The sequence below is a fragment of the Aquarana catesbeiana genome, linkage group LG10 (assembly GCF_042186555.1).
Source record: "Aquarana catesbeiana isolate 2022-GZ linkage group LG10, ASM4218655v1, whole genome shotgun sequence".
Lineage (NCBI taxonomy): Eukaryota > Metazoa > Chordata > Amphibia > Anura > Ranidae > Aquarana > Aquarana catesbeiana.
In genome coordinates this window covers 21,282,010-21,308,146 of record NC_133333.1, presented here as the reverse complement: position 1 = coordinate 21,308,146, position 26,137 = coordinate 21,282,010, and the positions used below count along the sequence as shown (strand labels likewise).

At 50.6% G+C, this 26,137-nt stretch overlaps 1 protein-coding gene across 1 annotated transcript in view; it reads left to right on the top strand.

Annotated features, from left to right (window-relative positions):
* LOC141110435 (uncharacterized) overlaps window positions 1–26,137 on the top strand; it is an 82,589-nt gene that overhangs the window by 13,237 nt on the left and 43,215 nt on the right. Inside the window, exons 3-5 of the mRNA XM_073601781.1 lie at window positions 1,883–2,032; window positions 5,168–5,308; window positions 21,011–21,151. Of these exons, the coding sequence (XP_073457882.1) occupies window positions 1,883–2,032; window positions 5,168–5,308; window positions 21,011–21,151 (432 nt within the window). The remainder of the gene's footprint in view (window positions 1–1,882; window positions 2,033–5,167; window positions 5,309–21,010; window positions 21,152–26,137) is intronic.

The following is a 26,137-nucleotide window of genomic DNA, read 5'->3' as shown; positions in this document are numbered from 1 at the left end:
TTCATTTTTCTCGGCTCGTCGTATTGTCTTGTACATCACCGCGTTCTTGATGTTCGGAATTAACTACCAACTTTGTGTGACCGTGTGTATGCAAGACAAGTTTGAGCCAACATCCATCGGAAAAAAAAACATGGATTTTGTTGTCGGAATGTGCGATTGTGTGTACGGGGCATAAATCTGCAGTTGGGCTTTGTTGGGCTTCTGGTGTGCCCCTCCACCTTTAAGGAGAAATGGGTCGCCTCCAGCCATATCTACTCTTCTATCTATCGCTATATATCCTCTAACATGGAGACCCTCAAAAATTAGGGTTTGGACCGCACTATACAGGAGGACCTTAACGAGACAGTGCAGCCTTTGCAAATATTTGTAAATGTTGTGCAAATAAAACCCCAATTTTAATGCAAAGAATTGACAGTGTAGTTTGTTTTGAATTGTTTTTTTTTTGGGGGGGGGGGTTAAGTGTGCTGGGAAACTTTTGTCTTGTTTGTTAAAAGATTGCTATAAATTGAGATGGTTGCCATTTTGGTTTCACATTACAGTGTCCATAGGTGTGCGCAGGGGGTGTGCCATGTTTGCCTGGGCACACCCTAATCTCTACTGGCATTGCCGATTACCCCCACTGCCCGGGCCCCCCCCCCGCGTTGGCCCCCCAACCTACCCCGCAGGGCTGCTGGCTTCCCTCCTGTTTCAGGGAAAGGGGATAGGAATTATGTAATTTACCTGCCCCTTTCTTTTCTAAATGTACACTGTGAACACACTCACCCACTATGTTCATTCATAACTGAGCATAGTACACTGCCCCCCCTGTACAAAAAGCACCCCCCATGTTGAGGGCATGTGGCCGGGTATGGTTCGGGGGGGGTTCACTCCTCCCCCCTTTCCTGACCTGCCAGGCTGCATGTCCAGATAAAGGTCTGGTATGAATTTGGGGGGGGGGCACACTGTTTTTTTTTTTTTGTTTTGTTTTGTTCCCCTCCAAATCATACCAGTCTCGAAGGGCCAAACATGTTATACTTACCTCCTATGTGCAGTTGGTTTTGCACAGAACAGCCCAGATCCTCCTCTTCTCGGGTCCCTCTTTGCTGCTCCTGGCCCTTCACTCCTATCATGCCCCCACAGCCAGCAGCTTCCTATGGGGGGGCACCCGAGCCGAGTCAGAGCTCTGTGTATCCATTCAGACACGGAGCCCCGACCCGGTCCTGCCTCTTCTCTCCCCTAATTGGCTGACTGACTTTGATTGACAGCCATGGGAGCCAATGGCGCCGCTGCTGTGTCTTAGCAAATCAGGAGGAGTGTACTGGACGGCTTACACATTCGTGGACACTGCTGGAGAGAGATGGGGCTCATGTAAGTAATTAGGGGGTTGCTGGGGGGGGGGGTTATCTCAATGTATAGAATGCTTTAAGGTAAAAAAAACCTACATATTCTGTTTCTAACCTTCTCTACAGATTTTGGGGAGTTTGTGAAAGACAAGGGTGCTTTTTCACTATCTTAGGGGCTCTGATTGAGGAAGAAGGAAGTCAATGAACGTCCTCCTTCCCTCTCAGTTCTCCGGCGATTCTCTCTTCTCTCTCTGATTCTCCCCCTCTCAGATAGAGAATCTAGGAGGGAGAATTTTCACAGAGATTGCCAGTGAGGTGCTGAGATAACACTTTTGTAAACTGACTGTTTCTGTTACAGCCAGTGCCAGCTTCTCAATGTGCTGAGACAATCAGCAGAGAACATGTTTTCACCGCCTCCCCATAGAAGTCAATGGGTGGCCTAACCGGATCGGCCTGAAAAACGGACAGACGGCCCCGATCATGTGAAAGGGGCCTAAAAGGACTCCTAAGTCATTGTTTATTTTTGTTGCAGAGAATGATAGTTTTTTTTCTTGGTCTAGGTTTTCTTGCTTCAAAAACATATGTGATGTCCTGTACACCGCAGGACCATTGTGACATGAGAGGAAGTATGAGCCTTCCCCACAATATGAGAGTGAAGATGGGGACATCGTGTTGTGAAACTGATGGATGCACCCCGACTCTTCCTTCCTGTAAGTGACTATCTGCTGTTTTCTTATACACGGTTAAATACACATATAAGGCTATTTTTACTTGCCGATTGTACTCCTGTCCATCCACTTCTGAGATTTACACAGCTCTTCCACACAGTACAGTCCTCATATTTTTAGTCCAATGAGAGCACCAAACTCTCATTGAGGGGGTTGTGAGCAATTAAATTAGCTGTTAGTGTTTAGTGTAATCAGTGCCAGGACTTGGTGATCTTGAGACCAGGGCGAACATGCCAAATTGGGGGACGTCTCCCCAAAGATGTATGATCTTTGTGTGTCAGTGAAAACCCCCTCCCTCAAAAAATAAAATAAAAAGCGAGCACTAATCTGCATGCATAAATTCCCCCTCTCCCAGTACAAGTCACCCCCCCCAAAAAAAAAATCCCTCCTAGCACAAATCTTCTCCCCCACAAATTTCCCCTCCTAGCACAACCCCCCCCCCATATTACTTTTATAGCACAAACCCCCCAAATCCCCCCTCCTAGCACAAATCCTCTTCCCTATCCCCCTCTTAACACAACCCCCCCCCTACAAATCACTACTCCTAGCACACCTCCACAAATTTGCCCTCCTAGAACAATTTTTACCCCCCTGCCACTCCCCAAATTTCCCTTCTCGACACAAATACCCTCCCCCAATCTCATTTAGGTGCCCCCCACCTCACATGATACCATAGTGGATAGAAAAGCATTCTTCCTGCCAACCCCTTGTCCTCACCTCCTGCCCCTATTCCGCCCTCCTAGCACTAATATTCTTCCCCCATCTCCCTCCCAACACAAACCCCCCAAATCACCACTCCTAGCGCACCTCCCCAAATTTGCGCTCCTAGAACAATTTTTACCCCCTGCCGCTCCCCAAATTTCCCTTCTCGACACAAATACCCTCCCCCAATCTCCTTTTGGTGCTCCCCACATCACATGATACCATAGCTCCCAGGGAAGCATTCTTACTGCCCACCCCTTGTCCTCACATCCTGTCCCTATCCTCCTGCCCCGATTCTGCCCTCCTAGCACTAATATTCTTCCCCCATCTCCCTCCCAACACAAACCCCCCAAAATCCTCCCTCCTAGCACAAATTCTCTTCCTCCATCCCCCTCCCAACACAAACCCCCCCCCCCAATCACCACTCCTAGCGCACCTCCCCAAATTTGCCCTCCTAGAACAATTCTTATCCCCTGCCGCTCCCTAAACTCCCCTTCTCGACACAAATACCCTCCCCCCAATTTCCTTGTGGTGCCCCCCACCTCACATGATACCACAGCACCCAGGGCAGCATCCCTCCTGCCCACCCCTTGTCCTCACCTCCTGCCCCCATCCACAGGAATCAATATTTCAGGAATTGTGCAATTGAAGTCCATTTTTAGTTGATCATGGTACCATTTACTTTGACCTCTGAGAAGGTTATTGTGGGAGTTTTCCATGAGTGAAGTATTGTTTGGTCACACTAAATATAAAGCTGACAAGCTAATTTGCTGCCCTGGGAATGCCATAGATGGGTCTGTTTATTAGTACTGAATTCATTAAATTATAGACCCCTATCCATAGCCATTGCGCCTCCTTCCTTACCAACATTATCTGGATCCATTTGATGAGTAGTCTGGAATTTACTTAGTTCATATGTAGTACAAGAGGAAGATATCATCATCATCATCATCCAAATCATCTTCCAAATCATCATCATCATCATCATCATCATCATCATCATCATCAACATCATCATCATCATTATCATCATTATCATCATCATCATCATCAATATCATCAATATTATCATCATCATCATCATCAATATCATCATCATCATCATCATCATCATCATCAATATCATCATCATATAATTTTTTAGGAGGTTTCTAACAGTATGATATTGGTAGGTTTTGTTGGCAATGGAGGCCCAGATCTGATTCCAATCTGCTCATCGAGTGTTTTCCCCAGTTCTTCTTCCCATCTTTTCATGTAGTTAGTTTTAGTTACAGTTTTGGAGGAACAGAGGTGTGATTGTATAGACTGAAACCTGGCCTGGGGCACGTGCATACTGTGACAAACTCAACCAGGACAGGGGCTTTTAGAGGGGACTTCAGGGTAGCCTCTTGTCTACTGACTATGGGCCCTGGCTTTTAAAGGGGGCTCTAGTCTTTGAGAGGTGTGTGCCTGGGGGACCTTTGAAGTGGTTTTGCTTTGGATTTGGGTCCATATCTTCCTGAAAAACACACAGACTCTGGGAACACACACGGTCGGATTTTCTGATGGAAAATGTGTGATAGGACCTTGTTGTCAGAAATTCTGACCGTGTGTGGGCTCCATCACACATTTTCCATCGGATTTTCCCACACACAAAGTTTGAGAGCAGCATATAAAATTTTCCGACAACAAAATCCGTTGTCGGAAATTCCGATCGTGTGTACACAAATCCAACGGACAAAGTGCCACGCATGCTCAGAATAAATAAAGAGATGAAAGCTATTGGCTACTGCCCCGTTTATAGTCCTGACGTACGTGTTTTACGTCACTGCGTTCAGAACGATCGGATTTTCCGACAACTTTGTGTGACCGTGTGTATGCAAGACAAGTTTGAGCCAACATCCGTCGGAAAAAATCCTAGGATTTCGTTGTCGGAATGTCCGAACAAAGTCCGACCGTGTGTACGGGGCATTAGAGTGAGAGCAATAATACTAGTACTAGACTTCCTCTGTTACTCTAAACAAGTAATCGTTAACATTTTTAAGTACCGTAGTTAGTCGCCATTCCACGAGTGTGCGCAATTTTAAACCGTAAAACGTTAGGTATCTATTTACTTGGCGTACATCATCTTTTACATCATACAAAAAAATTGGGCTAAAATTTTCACTTAGGGGTGTACTCACTTTTGTTGCCAGCGGTTTAGACATTAATGGCTGTGTGTTGAGTTATTTTGAGGGGACAGCAAATTTACACTGTTATACAAGCTGTACACTCACTACTTTACATTGTAGCAAAGTGTCATTTCTTCAGTGTTCTCACATGAAAAGATAGAATAAAATATTTACAAAAATGTGAGGGGTGTACTTACTTTTGTGAGATACTGTAGGTTCTGTTTAATTTTATGCCATTACATACCTGTTATGTTTTTTACCTTAGTGCCAAGGGATGGCTCAGGATCCAATGGATTGACGTGCCCATCCTGCATGTCTTTTAACTCCAACTGGTGTGACACTTCAGATACGATGCAGTGTACGGGGGAGGAGAACATGTGTCTTCTCCAGACCACAAAAATATTAGGTCAGTATTACAGTATTACAGATCAAGCCAAAAAATTAAAAAAAATAAGTTTTTACTCATTTGAAATTTTGAATTGCAGTAAAACTTGCTGAAACACCTTTATTATTATTTGTCATGCTTCACGATACACACAGTGAGGTGCATTGGGGGTGCCATTCATCTTGAACCAAGATTAACATGCATCTATAGACAGATTTTTAGACTTTGAGAAGGATCAGAACTCCTGTTTTGACTTCAGTCCTGGACTTCGTTAGGCCTCATTTACATTTGTGGTGGTGGTGATAAAAATAAGAGGTTGAGCCTCATTTTTACACCCCCAACCCCCCAACCACTCCTCTGAGCTGCAAAGGCTGTGGACTACGGTTCTGGTGTGGCAAAAATGATCCCTCCTGAATGGGGCTGCACTGCAACTGTATGCAATGGACATGGTTGGGGTGCGGTTATGTGGGTTTTTATGGATTAAAATAGCCAGAGAGGGTACAGACACAGACGATGCAGCTCAACCATGCAGCTCTTTTTTGTTGAAGTATTGTTGTATTGTGCTCCTTAAAAACAACCACACCGTCTTTTTGGAGAGCAGCCTGTATTTCTCCTGAGGTTACCTGTGGGGGGTTTTTTTTGTATCCTGGGCAATTCTTCCACCAGTTGTGGCTGCAATCTCTTGGTCTACCTGACCTTGGCTTGGTATCAAAAGAGCCCCGAATTTTCCACTTCTTATTAAGGGATTAAACAATATTGACTGGCATATTCAAGGCTTTGGGTATCTTTTTATATCCTTTTCCATCTTTATAAAGTTCCATTACTTTGTTACGCAGGTCTTTTGACTGTTCTTTTCTACCTCCTCATGGCTCATTGTCTAGCCCGCTTAGGGCATCCAAGTAAGAGCTAATAATCTCATTGACTATTTATACACAGACACTAATTGTGGGAAATTAACCTTTTAATTGCCATTTTAGCCTGTGTGTACCACCTTCTGTGTCTGTACCAAGGCCGAACATTCCAGGAGATGGAAACTTTTGATCAGGGCCTTTTGGGTGATTTCTGTTATCATTATGATTTAAAAAGTATCCAAAAACTGTGATAATAAATGGCTTCATGTGATTGCTATCCTTAAATAAAAGACAGTTTTTTGCCACGATCAGTCATATTTTCAATACAAATGCCAAAATTTCACAAATCCTGCCAGGGTATGCAAACTTTTGAGCTCAACTGTATCTATAGTCAGATAACAAGGTTAATGAACCCCCCCCCAAAAACAAACAAACAAACAAACAAACAAACAAACAAACAAACAAAACAAAAACAAATAAATAAATATAAATAAATAAAATAAATAAAATGGGCAGACTTGATGGACTACTCACTCTTTTTCTGCCGTCCTTTTTTTATGTTTCTATTTTTAACCACTCTGCGGGTGGGAGGCTCTTACAGGCACAAACATGTACCTGTACGTTGGCAGTGTATTCCGGGTTCAGGGCACATGCGAGCGCCCCAAGCTGAGACTTGCTGATTGGTTGTGTCCAATCACAGCCCAGAGCTGAGTGTTGACAAACAACACAGGGCTCCGTACAGAGGGAAAAATCTCTTTGTTTCTTCCATCTCCCTGCAAAGCATTGTTAGGCACACACTTAACCCCTTGATTACCCAGAGATGTTAACCCCTTCCCAGCCAGTGCCGTTACTACAGTGACAGTTTACAGAGAGTCCCGGAGCCATGAAAAGGAGAGAAATTGGTGGAGGGACAACATGACATTATGGACGGCACAGTAGCCACTTTAAGAGCAGGGTTTCCCCTTTTAGAAAAGGGGAGGGGGCTTGGTGAGGGCGGCTCTCAGACCTGGAGAGAGGAAGGGAGAGGGGGAAGTGACGTCAGTCGCAGAGCAGAGGAGGAAGCGATTGCACACTCACCCTCATCGCTCTGTAACCTCCTCTCCTCGCTTGTGCAGCAATGGAGGGCTTCATCGCTCAGCTCGGAACGGCAGTTTATACAGAAAGGGCGGACCGGCTGCAAGCGCAGATGGCAGCCATGGAGGCGGTGCGGGAGCGGCAAATGACGGGGGGGGGACGGCGTCACCTCGTGTGCGGCGGTCACGGCCGCCTGAAGTGCGGTATCAGGCTATGGTGGCTCACGGGGGTGGCAGCGACAGGCAAGGGGGAGTGAACCCCCCCGACCCCAGCACACAGCGGAGACAGAAGACCAGGTACAGGTAGCAGAGCGGGACCTGTAAAAGGGACAAAAGCACGGCGGGGGGAGCTCAGTGCAGCGCACGGCTCTGCTCCCCCTGGCTCATCGCAGATACACAGAACATGCGGCCAGGGCTGTAGGGGCAGATCTGTGCAGCCAGCCGGCCCAACGGAGGAACACCTAACTTAGGATGGGGGGCTAGACAGCCGTTACGGCCCACAATCCCGCGCAGCACAGCACAGGGTCCGAGAGGAGCGCAGCAGTGTGGGGAGTGACGGCAGAGGTCGGGCGACGAGGACCCAGCCAATCAGTAAGCGCCGGAGCCCGTCACGGGGGAGAAAGAGCTGGTCTGACGGGACGGGTTGGAGAGCATGGCGAGAGCAACACTACAGACACAAAGAAAACGGAGTGGGTACTGCGGGGGATGAAGCCTACGGTCGGGAGAAGGGAAATGGGCAGCGACGGATCGGAGGGCATAATGTCCGGGTCGGAGTGTGACGATAGCCAAGGACATCCAGCAGGGGTAGTTCCAGGAGTGACGGCTGGTGGGCCCCTTGCCTGGGCAGCCTGGTGAGTGCGATTCTTTACTTGATTCTAATTTTTTCTGATAAGTCTGTTAGGGTCGGGCTAGTCGACCGGGGTCTTTAGGTTTAGGGGTAATTGTGGGACTTGGGGGGGACATCGGACTCCGGACAGGGTCCATCGGGGCTAGGTGAGTTAGGGCAGCGCTTTGAGTCGGGCATAAGAAGTAGTCCGGGGCGGGCATGGGCTCCGACACATGACTCTCTTATGGCAGGGGGCGCCCTCAGGGTGGAGGAGAGACAGCTGCGACAGCAATGGGGACGGCCTCAGCGGTAGGTGAGTCTCCCGGTTTAATGCATAGGCTCAGTATAGCCAGGGCAAGTCAGGGGAGGTTACAGCCAGAAGAAAGCAAGATGGTGGACTAGGAATGACGGGGATATCGGTTGAGTCCTAGTTCCTTGGCCAAGTGGCTACGGGCGTTTGCCATATAGGCGAGCGTAATAAGAAAAGGACCCCGAACAATGTTCGGCTCGGTTGGTTCACTTACAGGCCTTTAGCTAAACACACATGACTTGGGGCGGTGTGGCTTGGCCAAGGCATGACGCATAGTTTCGGCGACGCATGGCCGTATGATTGGCCCTACGCTGGGCCCATTAGGTCGTCAGCGGGGGGATGAAGCTACGGCAGCGGCGTGAGCTCCTGATTGGTTTTTCTGGCTAATGAAAATTTGGAAAACACTGTCTAGTCCAGCACAGGTGTTCGGGCGGTGCGGGATCCTATTCTCTGCACAAGGGTTTTGACAAAAAAAAAAAAAAAAAAAGACGTGCCATGTGGGACGGTTGGAAAGGATGCTTTCTTTCATCAATAGTTCCCGGACCAAGCAGCAGCATTTTGTAGGGGAAGGTTTTTTGTATTAAGTGTTTGTACAACTTCGGGCATTGACGAAGGTCTAACCCTAGGCTGAGAAGTGACAGGCGGCCCTGCGTCATACAGCATTGGTTTTGGAAAAACTGGGAAGGAGGTTGCGTTTAGGCTCAGGGCCAGACACCTTTAGTAGGCCGCTTCCGGAAGGCGTGGTCCCTCCACTGGAGGTGATTGCCAGAAAGAGCCCGCCAGGTACGAATTTATTCATCACCTGGCCATTAAAAAAGGTGGGTCGGTCTGCGAGGCAACTGCCCCTGAAGAGGGGGTAGAGTACACTTCCTTATATGCAGGCATTGATTTGGCTATTAGGCTATTTCCGGTACATACGGCCCTCTTTCGGCTGATGGGCAGTACAGGAACTGTGGCACAGTATGGGATCGTGGATTGCAGATGGGTTGCTCCATATAGGGTGCCGTTTTGCGAAACGTTCAGCTCCTTCTTATAATGGCCCGTCAGGGGAATTTTTGGGTATCTCAGCGAGCATGCCTTACCTGGTTTAGTTGTCTGTTTTGCCCGGCGGGTTCCAATACCTGAGCCGTCCGGTGTGGGACGTTCTAGCATCAGGAGGTACATTTTAGGGTTCCCTTAGCTCCGGGGACAACAGAGGGCCTCACGGCAAACATTACATTCCTAAAAATTGCAACGGATTCTTTTGGTATGTAGTGCGGGCTTCCGAGTTACAAGCCAGAGAGGCTATAAGATGAAGTCCAAGGGGCCTTTAGAGTACGCAAGGTACTAGTACGTCAACTACAATGGGTGCAGGGGAAACTGTTTGTTGTCTGGCGCAGCATTATCCCCTTGAGCATAGTTTTTTATGGTACGGGTGGCGGCAACTGCAGGCGTTGGGGCTCCCGCTCACTTGGTGAGCACTACTAATTATTGTTGGGAGGACTGGTGGGTGCGGCAGTATTTCCCAGAATCGATCAACGGGTGAGTTTTTGGATGTCATGTCCCATCAGCGATGGTGACTGGGAACTAGTCACGGATGCTGCAGACTCTGTGTGGCGGTAGCCTGGTTTCTAGGGACCATGGAGCACTGCTCCGTGGCCCTCAGCTTGTTTCAAGGCCGGGTTTTGACAGAACCTGGTTTCGGTGTGATGGTTCAAATTGTGTTACCTGACAAATTTGGGGGGTAACCCTGCTGCGACCAAAAGGTCTGTTGTAACTGGCACAATCTTGGGGGTGTTCAGGTGTTTTATATAATGACTAGGGCATCCGTGCCGGTTGTGAAGTTTGTGGGGCCATTTGGTACTGCACTGCTTACAAGGGATACATTCATCTACGCTGGACACTTATTAGGGATTGATAACACTCTGGCGGTGGCTTGGTTTGGTTTCAGTGGGGACAGGTTTAGGGAGTTGTCGTCAGAAACGGTCCTACGTTGGGACTGCAGTACAGAGGATAACCAACTTATAGTAAGGCTACTTGGTACGCCTATTTTAAGGTTATGCAGGTCTGGTTCGCTTGCTTAACAGGATTGTAGGTCCCCAGCAGGTCATTACGCAGCATATGCTGCTCCCTCTATGATTAATATGGTATTGGAATGGGTATCTCGGCAGCTGCTATTACCGCGAGTGGGCGGGTTGGCCTTTCTTGTTAAGTGGCAAGGGCAACGTCCCACATCAAGGAGTCTTTAGGTTAACACAGACGGTGTAGGGGTACAGGTGGGGGACAAGGAGAGGGATGGGTTACGCCCTTTCGTCTTTTAGAGGTTACAGGTTTTGTATTTTGGTTTGCTAAAGGTCTACAGCTCTCTTTATGCAAGGGCTTTATTGGGACAGCAGTTGCACTAGCGTTCCTTGGTTGGGACAGGTGGCCTAGAGTCTAGGAGTCCTTTCTTCTACATGAGGACAGGTGCGTCCTTATCAAAGTTCCAGCGTGTAGCGGTTAGAAGAGGGGTGTTGGCGGCTGGGTACGACCAGAAAAGTTTCTTTTCTCATACCTTTCGGATGGGGCAGTCACGGGGTAGTCCATGCGGGTCTGTTATAGGAAACAGTTTGGATGATTGGTGCGTGTGATTCGGTTAGATGTAAGTGGTACATTCGCACACATTTTATGCGGTATTAGGTTTCACATACTGCGGGCTATTGTTATACGGTGTTGGTGACTGATGTTCGATGTGGTTTGTGCTGTCAATTTTTATTGTTCACGGGTCGCGAGGCGGGCCAGCTTGTATACTTGGTCCCCCTATGCGTTTTGGGGGTTTCAGAAGAGCTTTGGTTCGGCCGAACGGTAAGCAGTCAAGCATCCCCAGGTTGAGGTGCAGGTCTGGTGCATTGTGGCCCTGGCATGCAGTGGGACAGGGTTGGGGGAAGTACACAGGTTCCCCCATTTTGGAATTGTCCTTGTATGTTTTCGGTTACTCGTGGGGAAAACGGTATGGGAGTTATATCTATTATGGACCCCATTCGTTACGTAACAATGTTTATGTTTTTTACGTTATTAGCGGCTTACCCAGGTATGGTTATAGTACGGTCTAGATATAGTGGGGCAGATGGTCATGGCAGTGGGCTTGGTCTAGTAAGAAGGTGGACTGTGCCCGCTTAAGTGGGTGAGTAGGTTTTTTCGTAAAATGGGGGTTGGCCATACGCCACTTAGAGCTGGTGCTGGATACGTGGAGGTATCTGAGGAGAGTTGGGGTGCATCTTAATGATGTGGGGACTGTTTTTTAGGCACTGTCCTTTCAGGATGGTGTACAGCGAGGGCTGAGGGTGTGGGGGTGCACGCAAGGGTAAGGGGTTACCCCTTTCGTGCTGTGGCAGTTTTGGGTCGATGGAGAAGAAGAAGATAGAGGTTACATGTATGGAACATGTTGTACCCATCCATGGGATGGGGTGGTTTCTGGTACCCATCCATGAAAGGATGGGGGTTGTTTCTGGTACCCATCCATGAAAGGATGGGGGTTGTTGCTGGTACCCATCCATGAAAGGATGGGGGTTGTTGCTGGTACCCATCCATGAAAGGATGGGGGTTGTTTCTGGTACCCATCCATGAAAGGATGGGGGGTTGTTTCTGGTACCCATCCATGAAAGGATGGGGGTTGTTTCTGGTACCCATCCATGAAAGGATGGGAGTCGTTTCTGGTACCCATCCATGAAAGGATGGGGGTTGTTTTTGGTACCCATCCATGGGATGGGGGTTGTTTATGGTACTTTCAGGTTACGAGGGGTTAACCGGGAAGGGTTAAAAAGGGCAGGTCACTGTGAATGTTGGGTACCACCTCCGAGTCAGGGGTTTCCGACTGGAGGCCTAAAGTTTAAAGAAGTTGTTTGCAGTGACCAATCTATGTTGTTTTTCCTTCTATGACACTAAACAAGTATATGTTAAAGTTTAATGGTTATTTATGAAGATGTTATTTAATTAATGTTATAATTGGTTAATAAAAGGCCGTCAAGGGGGCAAAAGGTGTATCAGGAGACTGGGCTTAAGTCCTAGATATGTCAAGTATTATCACTGATCACTGTATTAAAAGAGAAGTTCGGGATTTTTTTTTATGTCACAGAAATCAGTCCAGTCACCGCGTCATCCCGACAATGAAGTCTGGATCCTCCAGGTGCCTGGACTGACACCCAACTCAGCCTCTCAGCGAGCCGCTGAGAGCCTGAGACGGCCGCTCCCCGCCCCCACCCCCTCTCCCACAGTCCAGCGCTCCAATGAGCGAGAAGGGGGAAGAACAGACAGCTGTGACTGACAGTCTGCAGCTCTCTGCTCATTGAGCTCTGAAAACTGAGTGATCGGCGGTGCGTGATCGCGCGGTTCTCAGAGTAGAGGCCCTGGGGGAGAGATGCAGCATTGGACCGAATGAATATGGAAAAACCCCCAAACAACCCATACTCCTCTTTTAAAGGCCACCCCATAGCATATTTTACTGCTACAAGGCGGCTCTTCTGTGCAGAATCATATATAATATATTATGTGATTCTGCACTTCCGCCTGTGGGAGGCGCAGCGGAAGCGGAACTATGGGTGTCGGGCAATGGATGTCCGCCGGCAACCCGCCGATCGTTGGTAAAACACACAGAACGGGGATCTGCATATGTAAATAAGGCAGATCTCCATTCTGACAGGGGGGAAGGGATGGATTTTGTACATTTGATCCCTTCCCCTAGTAAAAGCACCTAACACAGTACACAAAAACACTGGTTAGGCACACAGCTAACCCCTAAATGTTTAACCCCTTCCTGTCATTAGTACAGTGCGCTGTTCCTTTAAAATTGTGAACACATGTGACTGTGTACTAAAATACCAGACTGGATGAATGAAATCAATCTGACTGAATCAATCCCATAACATATAAAGGAACCAACTAACATAAGTTATATGCATAAATTTGCTCTGATCACAAAAATGAAAATTCACAAATGAAATAGAAGTGCACAAATAAGAAAAAAAGTATTAAACAGTGGCGACTGGTCGTTTTTTTGTTCGGGGGGGGCGGAAAACAACCAGCCCACCGGCGGCACAGCACTAACAACTCAACCCCCCCACGCACGTGTAGCACTAACTCACGGTGGAGCTGCTGGTTTAAGCAGGTCTGTTACCTTCACTCTGCTTCCCTCTGTTTCACCGCCACCGGGTCTAGGGTTCCGTTGAGTTTACTCCTGGACAACACACGCACCAACACTGGAGTACGTTTTCAATGCTTTATTAAAACAAACGACTTAGGAAGTAGCAGGAAAGAGGTAGAAAGGAAACTTGCATAAGAAACTCAAATATTCTCTGGTAGGGTTCTCTTGACAAAATGTCCTGGTAGAATTCAAGTACTATTTGAAATGCACTCCCCTCGTGGGACACACTCTTTGCTCGTCTGGATAGGCCTCTCTCACCGGTCTAGCAGCCAGTACGCAGCACGAATCAAAGTCTCTGCCACAGACTTGTTTGGGAACAAAATCCGTACAATCCTCTGCCACAGGATGTATAGGGTTTTCTACAGTGAACGTCAGTCACAGTGCTTGAACCTTTAAGCCGAGCCGGCAACACTATGCTGTATAGTTACTTTTGTATACGTCCTCCAACCGAGTCACCAGGCCCCTCTATAGACCAGCACGCTGCGTGATCTCTCCAAGACGGGTCCTCCCCTGGGATCTCCTCGGCTGTCCAGCTTCGTCACACAGGACCGACAGATCAGGACCATTCCTCAGCCGCGGTGGTAGGCTCCAGACAAGCCTCCGGACTCACCCCTGCGCCACCGTATCGTGGGCCTCCCGATCGGAGCTCCTTAACGCATACCTGGGACACAGGACACAGGGACACTGTGTGGGCTGGCCAGGAGGGCCAGCAGGTGGCTGTAAAACGAATCCCAAAATATGGCGTCTGTCCCATAAATACGCTCGCCCAGAATGCAACTCGGAGGACCACCTCCACCGAGTTTGCCTCCGGGACAGAGGAGCATCCATTCGCTTCAACACGTTGCCTTTCCAACCCTGACCAGTGGTAACAGCGACACCCACTGGTTAGCACAGAAGCACACACAACGTCAGCCAAGCTGGAACAGAGGCAAACTTTAACCTTCCTAACGCACAATTTACTAAATTTACCTAACCTGCGGTAGATTGCAAATCTACCAGCGCTACACATGTCTGCCGGTTGGTCTGGCACTTAACTGGATACATAGATCCAGATAGATAGGGGGTGTCATCCAGCGTGGCGGGGTGAGGGCAGCGTCTCCAGGCTGGCAGGTGTGGGGTCCGGGCAGCGGCTCCAGGCTAGCGGGTGCAGGGTCTGGGAAGTGGCTTCAGGCTAGCGGGTGCAGGGTCTGGGCAGAAGCTCCAGGCTAGCAGGTGCGGGGTCCGGGCAATGGCTCCAGGCTAGCGGGTGTGGGGTCCGGGCAGTGGCTCCAGGCTAGTGGGTGCAGGGTCTGAGCAGTGGCTCCAGGCTAGTGGGTGCAGGGTCTGGGCAGCGGCTACAGGCTAACAGGTGTGGGGTCCGGGCAATGGCTCCAGGCTAGCGGGTGCGGAGTCGGGGCAGTGGCTCCAGGCTAGCGGGTGCAGGGTCTGGGCAGCGGCTCCAGGCTAGCGGGTGCAGGGTCTGGGCAGCGGCTCCAGGCTAGCGGGTGCAGGGTCTGGGCAGCGGCTCCAGGCTAGCGGGTGCCGGGTCCGGCAATGGCTCCAGGATAGTGGGTGCAGGGTCTGGGCAGCGGCTCCAGTGGGTGGGTGGAGGACACAGGGGGTGACTGTGGGTGGGTGGAGGACACGTTGGGAGGATTACACTGTGGGTGGGTGGAGGACACAGGGTGACACTGTGGGTGGAGGACACAGGGGGACACCATGGGTGGGTGGAGGACACAGGGGGACACTGTGTGTGGGTGGAAGACACAGGGGCATGGGGGGTTGGTGGAGGACACGGGGGGGGGGCAGAGAACACAGGGGACACCACCATGGGTGGGTGGAGGACACTGTGGGTGAAGGACACAGGGGATGGGTGGAGGACACTGTTTGTAAGTGGAGGACACAGGGGGGACACCGTGGGTGGGTGGAGGACACAGGGGGAGACTGTGGATGGGTGGAGGACACGTTGGGAGGAGGACACTGTGGGTGGGTGGAGGACACAGGGGGACACTGTGGGTGGAGGACACGGGGACACTGTGTGTGGGTGGAGAACACGGGGGGCACAATGGGTGGAGGACACTGTGGGTGGGTGGAGAACACAGGGGAGGGCACGGTGGGTGGGTGGAGGATACAGGGGGCACGCTGGGTGGGTGGAGGACACGGGGGCACGGAGGGTGGGTGGAGAACACGGGGGGACTCCGTGGGTGTGTGGAGGTCACCGTGGGTGAGTGGAGGACACTGTGGGTGGGTGGAGGACACAGGGGGGACACCGTGGGTGGATGGAGGACACAGGGGGAGACTGTGGGTGGGTGGAGAACACGGGGGGACAACGTGGATGGGTGGAGGACACTGTGGATGGGTGGAGGACACGGTGGGTGGGTGGAGGACACAGGGGAGGACACCGTGGGTGGGTGGAGTACACAGGGGGGACACCATGGGTGGGTGGAGGACACTGTGGGTGGGTGGAGGACACAGGGGGGCACGGTGGGTGGAGAACACGGGGGCACAGAGGGTGGGTGGAGAACACGGGGGGACAACGTGGGTGGGTGGAGGACACTGTGGGTGGGTGAAGGACACTGTGGCTGGGTGGAGGACACAGGGGAGGACACCGTGGGTGGGTGGAGGACACTGTGGGTGGGTGGAAGACACGGGGCACGGTGGGTGGGTAGAGGACACGGGGGGCACAGAGGGTGGCTGGAGAACACGGGGGACAACGTGGGTGGGTGGAGGACACTGTGGGTGGGTGGAGGACACAGGGGGGACACCGTGGGTGGGTGGAGGACACAGGGGGGCATGGTGGGTGGGTGGAGGACATGGGGGGACACCGTGGGTGGGTGGAGGACACTGTGGGTAGGTGGAGGACACAGGGGGGCATGGTGGGGGGTGGAGGACACGGGGGGCACAGAGGGTGGGTGGAGAACACGGGGGGCCAACGTGGGTGGGTAGAGGACACTGTGGGTGGGTGGAGGACACCGTGGCTGGGTGGAGGACACTGTGGGTGGGTGGAGGACACAGGGGGGGCACGGTGGGTGGGTGGAGGACACAGGGGGACACCGTGGGTGGTTGGAGGATACAGGGGGACACCGTGGGTGGGTGGAGGACACAGGGGGACACCGTGGGTGGGTGGAAAACACTGTGGGTGGGTGGAGGACATGGGGAGCACGGTGGGTGTGTGGAGGACACCATGGGTGGGTGGAGAACACTGTGGGTGGGTGGAGAACACTGTGAGTGGGTGGGGACTAAGGGGGACACCGTGGGTGGGTGTAGGACACAGGAGGGGACACTGTGGGTCGGTGGAGGACACGGGGGGTGGCACAGTGGGTGGGTGGAAGACACGGGGGGCATGTTGGGTGGGTGCAGAACACGGGGGGACACCGTGGGTGGGTGGAGGACACAGGGGGAGACTGTGGGTGGGTGGAGGACACGTTGGGAGGAGGACACTGTGGGTGGGTGGAGGACACGTTGGGAGGAGGACACTGTGGGTGGGTGGAGGACACAGGGGGACACTGTGGGTGGAGGACACAGGGGGACACTGTGTGTGGGTGGAGGACACAGGGGGACACTGTGTGTGGGTGGAGGACACAGGGGGACACCATGGGTGGGTGGAGGACACGGGGGGGCAAGGTGGGTGGGTGGAGGACACAGGGGCACGGTGGGTGGGTGGAGGACACGGGCGGCGGAGAACACAGGGGACACCGTGGGTGGGTGGAGGACACTGTGGGTGGAGGACACAGGGGATGGGTGGAGGACACAGGGACACTGTTTGTAAGTGGAGGACACAGGGGGACACCGTGTGTGGGTGGAGGACACAGGGGGGGCACGGTGGGTGGGTGGAAGACACGGGGGGGGCACAATGGGTGGAGGACACTGTGGGTGGGTGGAGGACACAGGGGGGGCATGGTGGGTGGAGGACACAGGGGGGCACGCTGGGTGGGTGGAGAACACGGGGGACAACGTGGGTGGGTGGAGGACACTGTGGGTGGGTGGAGGACATAGGGGAGGACACCGTGGGTGGGTGGGTGGAGGACACAGGGGGTACACCGTGGGTGGGTGGAGGACACAGGGGGGCATGGTGGGTGGGTGGAGGACATGGGGGGACACCGTGGGTGGGTGGAGGACACTGTGGATAGGTGGAGGACACAGGGGGGCATGGTGGGTGGGTGGAGGACACGGGGGGCACAGAGGGTGGGTGGAGAACACGGGGGGGCCAACGTGGGTGGGTAGAGGACACTGTGGGTGGGTGGAGGACACCGTGGCTGGGTGGAGGACACCGTGGGTGGGTGGAGGACACAGGGGGGACACCGTGAGTGGGTGGAGGACACAGGGGGGGCACGGTGGGTGGGTGGAGGACACAGGGGGACACCGTGGGTGGGTGGAGGATACAGGGGGACACCGTGGGTGGGTGGAGGACACAGGGGGACACCGTGGGTAAGAGGAGGACACAGGGGGACACTCTGGGTGGGTGGAGAACACAGGGGGTCACTGTTGGTGGAGAACACATGGGGACACAGTGGGTGGGTGGAGGACATAGGAGAGGACACCGTGGGTGGGTGGAGGACACAGGGGGGGCACGGTGGGTGGGTGGAGGACACGGGGGGCACGGTGGGTGTGTGGAGGACACAGTGGGTGGGTGGAGGACACGGGGGCACGGTGGGTGTGTGGAGGACACCATGGGTGGGTGGAGAACACTGTGGGTGGGTGGAGAACACAGGGGGACACTATGGGTGGAGGACACAGGGGATGGGTGGAGGACACAGGGACACTGTGTGTGGGTGGGGACCAAGGGGGACACCGTGGGTGGGTGTAGGACACAGGGGGGGACACCGTGGGTCGGTGGAGGACACGGGGGGAGACACAGTGGGTGGGTGGAAGACACGGGGGGACACCGTGGGTGGGTGGAGGACACAGGGGGAGACTGTGGGTGGGTGGAGGACACGTTGGGAGGAGGACACTGTGGGTGGGTGGAGGACACATTGGGAGGAGGACACTGTGGGTGGGTGGAGGACACGTTGGGAGGAGGACACTGTGGGTGGGTGGAGGACACAGGGGGACACTGTGGGTGGAGGACACAGGGGAACACTGTGTGTGGGTGGAGGACACAGGGGGACACTGTGTGTGGAGGACACAGGGGGACACCATGGGTGGGTGGAGGACATGGGGGGGCCAGGTGGGTGGATGGAGGACACAGGGGCACGGTGGGTGGGTGGAGGACACGGGCAGCGGAGAACACAGGGGACACCGTGGGTTGAGGACACTGTGGGTGGAGGACACAGGGGATGGGTGGAGGACAGAGGGACACTGTTTGTAAGTGGAGGACACAGGGGGACACTGTGGGTGGGTGGAGGACACAGGGGGGGCACGGTGGGTGGAGGACACGGGGGGGGGCACAATGGGTGGAGGATACTGTGGGTGGGTGGAGGACACGGGGGGGCACGGTGGGTGGGTGGAGGACACAGGGGGCACGCTGGGTGGGTGGAGGACACGGGGGGCATGGAGGGTGGGTGGAGAACTCGGGGGGACTCCGTGGGTGGGTGGAGGACACAGGACACAGGGGGACACTGTGGGTGGGTGGAGGACACAGGGGGGACACCGTGGGTGGGTTGAGGACACAGAGGGAGACTGTGGGTGGGTGGAGGACACGTTGGGAGGAGGACACTGTGGGTGGGTGGAGGACACAGGGGGACACTGTGGGTGGGTGGAGGACACAGGGGGACACTGTGGGTGGGTGGAGGACACAGGGGGACACTTTATGTGGGTGGAGAACACAGGGGGACACTGTGTGTGGGTGGAGGACACAGGAGGGGCAAGGTGGGTGGAGGACACAGGGGCATGGTGGGTGGGTGGAGGACACGGGGGGCGGAGAACACAGGGGACACCGTAGGTGAGTGGAGGACACTGTGGGTGGAGGACACAGGGGATGGGTGGAGGACACAGGGACACTGTGTATGGGTGGAGGACACAGGGGGACACCGTGGGTGGGTGGAGAACACAGGGAGGGCACAGTGGGTGGGTGGAGGACACGGGGGGACACCGTGGGTGGGTGGAGGACACTGTGGGTGGGTGGAGGACACGGGGGGGCACGGTGGGTGGGTAGAGGACACGGGGGGCACAGAGGGTGGGTGGAGAACACGGGGGGACAACGTGGATGAGTGGAGGACACTGTGGATGGGTGGAGGACACTGTGGGTGGGTGGAGGACACCCTGGGTGGGTGGAGGACACAGGGGAGGACACCGTGGGTGGGTGGAGGACACAGGGGGGACACAGTGGGTGGTTGGAGGACACTGTGGGTGGGTGGAGGACACAGGGGGCACGGTGGGTGGGTGGAGGGCACGGGGGGCACAGAGGGTGGGTGGAGAACATGGGGGGACAACGTGGGTGGGTGGAGGACACTGTGGGTGGGTGGAGGACACAGGGGGACACCGTGGGTGGGTGGAGGACACTGTGGGTGGGTTGAGGACACGGGGGGGCACGGTGGGTTTGTAGAGGACACGGGGGGCACAGAGGGTGGGTGGAGAACACGGGGGGACAACGTGGGTGGGTGGAGGACACTGTGGGTGGGTGGAGAACACCGTGGGTGGGTGGAGGACATAGGAGAGGACACCATGGGTGGGTGGAGGACACAGGGGGGGTCACCGTGGGTGGGTGGAGGACACAGGGGGGCACGGGGGGTGGGTGGAGGACATGGGGGACACCGTGGGTTTTTGCCTGTTCGCAAGTTATGGTGCGAACTGAACAGGGGGGTGTTCAGCTCATCCCTAGTGGAGAACACAGGGGGACACTGGGTGGGTGGAGAACACACAGGGACATAGTGGGTGGGTGGAGGACACAGGGGGACACTGTGGGTGGAGGACACAGGGGGACACTGTGGGTGGGTGGAGGACACAGTGGGTGGATGACGCTGTGGGTGGAGGACACTGTGGGGGGGACACTGTGGGTGGGTTGAGGTCTGGAGGACACTGTGGAGGGCGAGGACAGGGGAGGACCGGGAGAATATCACAGGCCTCCTGTGTCTCTCTCTGTGTTCTAACTGAAGGGGGAGGGGACTGTGTAGGGGTGATGATAGATCGTTGTTCATATTTTGTATGAACACACGATCCATCTCTTTTACACACACATATCCCGGTTCTCGGTGTGTCACGATCGATCGCGGGAGCCCGGCAGTCTTGCATCGGCTCCGGGGACAAGCAGCAGGCGCCCCTAGTGGCCACAGGGCGAAGCGACATTAAGTCCAGCCGTGCCACTCTGCCGTGGTAAAATGGCGGCTGGTCCGCAAGTGGTTAAATAATGCAGTGCCGTATCACAAAAAATGGCCTGATCATTAAGGGGGTGTAAACCTTTTGGAGGTCAATTGGTTAACTTCACAATTTTCAAACAAAATGCTCTTTGAAGGGAAAAAAAAAAAAAGCGAATCAGCACATTTGGAGCCTCCAGTTTTAGGACCTTATTGACATGTTTTGGTGTTAGAGATGAAATTGCCATTACGGTTTCAATCTTTTCATTTATTTTTCTATTTATGTTTTTACAGGCAGAAAAAAAGTAGCAATAGCAATGCGTGGTTGTGTCACAAAAAGCATCTGTGATTTAGGCAGCCAATCTTATGGCATCCAAGGATTATCCACAGAGATTAAATTTACCTGCACTAGTGGAAGTACTGGACTCCAGAAAGGCTTCTACCTCCCAGCTGTGATTTGTATTTTCTTTTTAAAGTTATTGATCTGAAATGAAAAACATTTTTATTTTTAGACCAGAAACTAAAATAAAAAGCTTGATTTGTGGAACAGATGCATTTTTTTTAAGTAGTAGATAATTAAAAAAATATATAAATAAACGTTTTAATATAAACACAATTGATAAAGTTTGGCTGAGCACAGATTACATAAAACATATAGAGGCACTAGATTGATGTAAATTTCACTTTTTTCACCATTTGAATAAAACATTTTATGTTACAAATAAAAAAATGTAATCCAATTTTTTTTTTTTTTTTTTAGTGGCCTACAAATTTACAACTGTCTCGGTTTTATTTGGAAATCCAATGTGCATAACAGAGGGAAGAGTTTGTGTCTCATCTGATATTTGTTCAGCATGTATGGTCATGGTATATACTTCAAATGCCGCGTACAGACGATCGGACATTGCGACAACAAAATCCATGGATTTATTTCCGACGGATGTTGGCTCAAACTTGTTTTGCATACACACGGTTACACAAATGTTGTCGGAAATTCCGATCGCCAAGAACGCGGTGACGTACAACACGTACGACGAGCCGAGAAAAATGAAGTTCAATAGGCAGTGTGGCTCTTCTGCTTGATTCCGAGCATGCGTAAAATTTTGTGCGTCGGATATGTGTACACATGATCTGAATTTACAACGGATTTTGTTGTCGGAAAATTTGAGATCCAGCTCTCAAATTTTTGTTGTCGGAAATTCCAACAACAAATGTCCGATGGAGCCTACACACGGTCAGAATTTCCGACAACAAGCTCCCATAGAACATTTGTTGTCGAAACTCTGACCGTGTGTACGCGGCGTAAGGCTTAGTTTACATTTGCAGTTTGGGGGGTCGGGGGGAGGGGGTGTAGTACAAATAGGCAGGCAAGCTGTGTTTTTACTAAATGGAAAAACCTTAGATAATGGGATTTTAAGGGCAATTAGAAATAGATTGAAGATAGTATAGAAAATTAAATTGAATTTATTGATATACAACATTTAAAAACAAATTTAGAGCAAAAAACTAATACATAGATCACAGAATAAATAATAATAGTTAACAGTGGTGGCAAAAAAATCACACTACATAAATGATCATCATCCATGAGTGAGACTCAGTATTCGCAGGAGAGCTCCTTTTTCTGTGTGAATGAGACCTAAATGCTTTCCAGGTGCAAGAAAACGTGTGCAAAGTCTTACAACTGTTTTTATTTAAAAAGCAGCCACGGCCTGAGTAGAAAAGCCTGTTCCTTGCCAGCATGCTAAAGCAAAGGAATCTCGCTCTCTCCATGCGGATGCAGTGGTCCCTCTGCTGAGGTCAGACAACACCCTGTGCTGAATCACAACTAAAGCTCTACAACCAGTAGGGAGCATGATCTTTGTTGATTGTTGGCTTCCTGATTAATAGTGTTGGGCAAACATTTCCACCCAAGCATAAGTTCAGCCCGAACATTGGCTGTTTGGCCCATTCGTCCAACACCCGAATTTGCAGGGTGTTCGCTTTGCCCAATCAGGGCACAGTATAAGCTAGTTATTAAGGAGCAGGGCCGGGAAGCTGGCAGTGGCATTCTTAACAACCGATGAGTTATCAGCTGTCAATGCGTTGCCCGAAAGCTGCATAAAAAAGAAAATGCTGGTTAAAAAAAAGAAGAAAAAAGCGGCGTGCCCCTCCCCCCCCCAGTATATACCAGGCCCTTATCCGAGCATGCAGCCTGGCAGGTCAGGAAAGGGGGGGAGCAAGTGAGCGCCCTAGCCTCCTGAACCATACCAGGCCACAACATGGGGGTGGGTGCTTTGAGGCAGAGGGGCTCTGCCAAAAAAAAAAAAAAATGTGGGGTCCCCCCCAGAATCCATACCGGCCCCTATTCGGCATGCAGCCTGGCAGGTCAGGAAAGGGGGGGACGAACGAGCGGAAAAAAATTTTCTTTTCCAAAATCTCCACGGTTACTTCTCGGATGAAAGTCTGCACAAATGCCAGAAGTCTCTCCAGCGTTGACTTCCTCACTGGTTTGATGTAATATTGAGGGTGTTTGACCTCCCACCGATTTCTCATCTCCCTGTACTTATCAATAAATGCTGACATAAATTGCCAGAAGTCTCTCCAGCGTTGACTTCCTCACTGGTTTGATATAATATTGAGGGTGTTTGACCTCCCACAGATTCCTCATCTCCCTGTACTTATCAATAAATGCGGACATAAATTCTGGGTCCTTAAATTTGGCATTCATGTTTTCTGTAAAAGATAAGACACAAGACAAAAACACTAATGTTTCACCTAAACCCTCATCATCTTATCCCAACATAGGCCTAAGAAATCTTTAAGCAGTATCAGCTGCTTGCTACAAAGTTTACCCAAAAAAAAAATGAAAAAAATTTAAAAAATTTCCTTTGCTTCTGGCTTTCCGGTCCTCTATCCTCTACGCACAGAACGTAAGTACGACACAATGCGTAATAACCTTTTAAACACAGCGCATGCGTGAAACTCTGCCTGCGTCGCCCGCCCCTGATGTTCTTTTTTTAACTAATATTCTGCGCCCCCTGGTCTCTACACACACAACATACGTACGACACATGCGTAATAACTTTTTAAACACTGCACATGCGTGAAACTCTGCCTGCGTCGCCTGCCCCTGACATTCCTTTTTAACGAATATTCTCTGCCCCTTCTCTCTACGGTGCATAGTGGGAGAAACAATGGCGGAGACACATCAGGTGTGTAGTAGTCAGGTAGTGACGAAAGCCCGGAGCCCGGAACGTCCCGATCCGGGAAGCGGAGATTTAAGGCCTCCAATATGGCCTTTCAAGAGACGGTGGAGATGGTGGCAATTTTGCGACAAAATTACTATGATGGGAAGTATGGACCGTACGCCTGGCCCAATTTACGGAAAGCCAAAATAATGGCGAAGGTGGTGAAGACTTTGCATCTTCGTTTTGGGGTACGGTGCTCAAAAGATCAGCTTAGGAAAAGATGGTCCAACCTTAAACTCCGGGAGCCGGATCAGTACAGACGGATCTATAAAGTGTTTTAAAAAAGTAAGTTGTGTGTTCATATTCAGTTTATTACCTTGTATACTGCTCCATGTGTTTTTCCTTAACGTACGTTTTAAACGATCGTAGTAAACATCGTTCTATCTATCTATCTATCTATCTATCTATCTATCTATCTATCTATCTATCTATCTATCTATCTATCTATCTATCTATCTATCTATCTATCTATCTATCTATCTATCTCTATAAATATATATATATATATATATATATATATATATATATATATATATATATATATATATATATATATATTTTCACACACATATATATCATTCACATATATATATATATATATATATATATATATATATATATATACACACACACACACACACACACACACACACACACACACACACATTTATATGTATATACCTAGGAGAAAACCAAAAAGGAAAGGCAAGCAATAAATATAATTCTAGATTTTATCAGATCCTGATTTTTTAATATAAAAAAAAATTGATATTCTGTGGCATTGCAATGGCCCCCCTTCCTGTAAAAACATAAACATATTGATCCTGAACTTGACGGGCACTTTGGGGGGCCAAACCAGTACGGCCAGTATCCAGGCCCGTCAGAGGATTGTCGGTAAGTCCGCCCTCAGGCCAAAGTGATACCACATAATTGGTTGAATGTTTGTTTAAATAATTGTGCAGGATTTAGTTTGTATTCCGCCACGTGGATAGCTGTCTGAAACAGGCGGAACCGGCTGGCCAGAATCCCAAAAGCATTCTCCACAACTCTTCTTGCTCTGGCCAGTCGGAAGTTAAAAACCCTCCTCTCTGGGGCAAAATGGGATGCCACAGTCTGCCATTCCTGTGGCGTTGAAGGAAACTGGGGATTCAAACCAGAAAAAAAAATCAGTAATTTTGAACATAACATTGCAAGCACATTACACTAAAAAACATTATTGCCCAGAATCAGTATAACATTAATTGACATCTTATTTTAAAAATAATATACAAAGGCCACTTATCAGATTGCTCAACCCCTCTGATGGCACATTGTTAAATTTTAGGGGGGGGGGGATTATAAATCAAGTTTAAGGACACGCAGGAGTTGATTTACTAAAGGCTACAAGACGGTTCACTTTGAAAAGTGCAGTTGTTGCACTCTGCAAGTGCAGTTGCTCCAGAGCTTAGTAAATGAGGTAAGGCTTCATGTTGCAAAGAGTACCCAATCACATGCAAGGGAAATTAATAAAACAACATTTTTGCTTGCACATGATTGGATGATGGAAGTCAGCACAGCTTCTGCTCATTTACTAAAGCCTTGCAGCAAATTCACTTGCAGAGTGCAAATGCATTTTGCAAAGTTCAACATATATTTGCTTTTAGTAAATCAACCCCACAGAACATTTTTAAAAAATTTAGGTGGGGGGATTCTAAATCAACTTAATGACACACAGACTATTTGGATGAATTTTAGCGGGGGGGGGATTCTAAATCAACTTAATGACACACAGACTATTTGGATGAATTTTAGCGGGGGGGGATTCTAAATCAACTTAATGACACACAGACTATTTGGATACATTTTAGGGGGGAGGGGATTATAAATCAACTTAATGACACACAGACTATTTCGATGAATTTTAGGGGGGGAGGGATTATAAATCAACTTAATGACACACAGACTATTTGGATGAATTTTAGGGGGGGAGGGGATTATAAATCAACTTAATGACACACAGACTATTTGGATGAATTTTAGGGGGGGATGGGATTATAAATCAACTTAATGACACACAGACTATTTGGATGAATTTTAGGGGGGGGGGATTATAAATCAACTTAATGACACACAGACTATTTGGAGGAATTGGGGGGGTTATAAATCAACTTAATGACACACAGACTATTTGGATGAATTTTAGGGGGGGGGG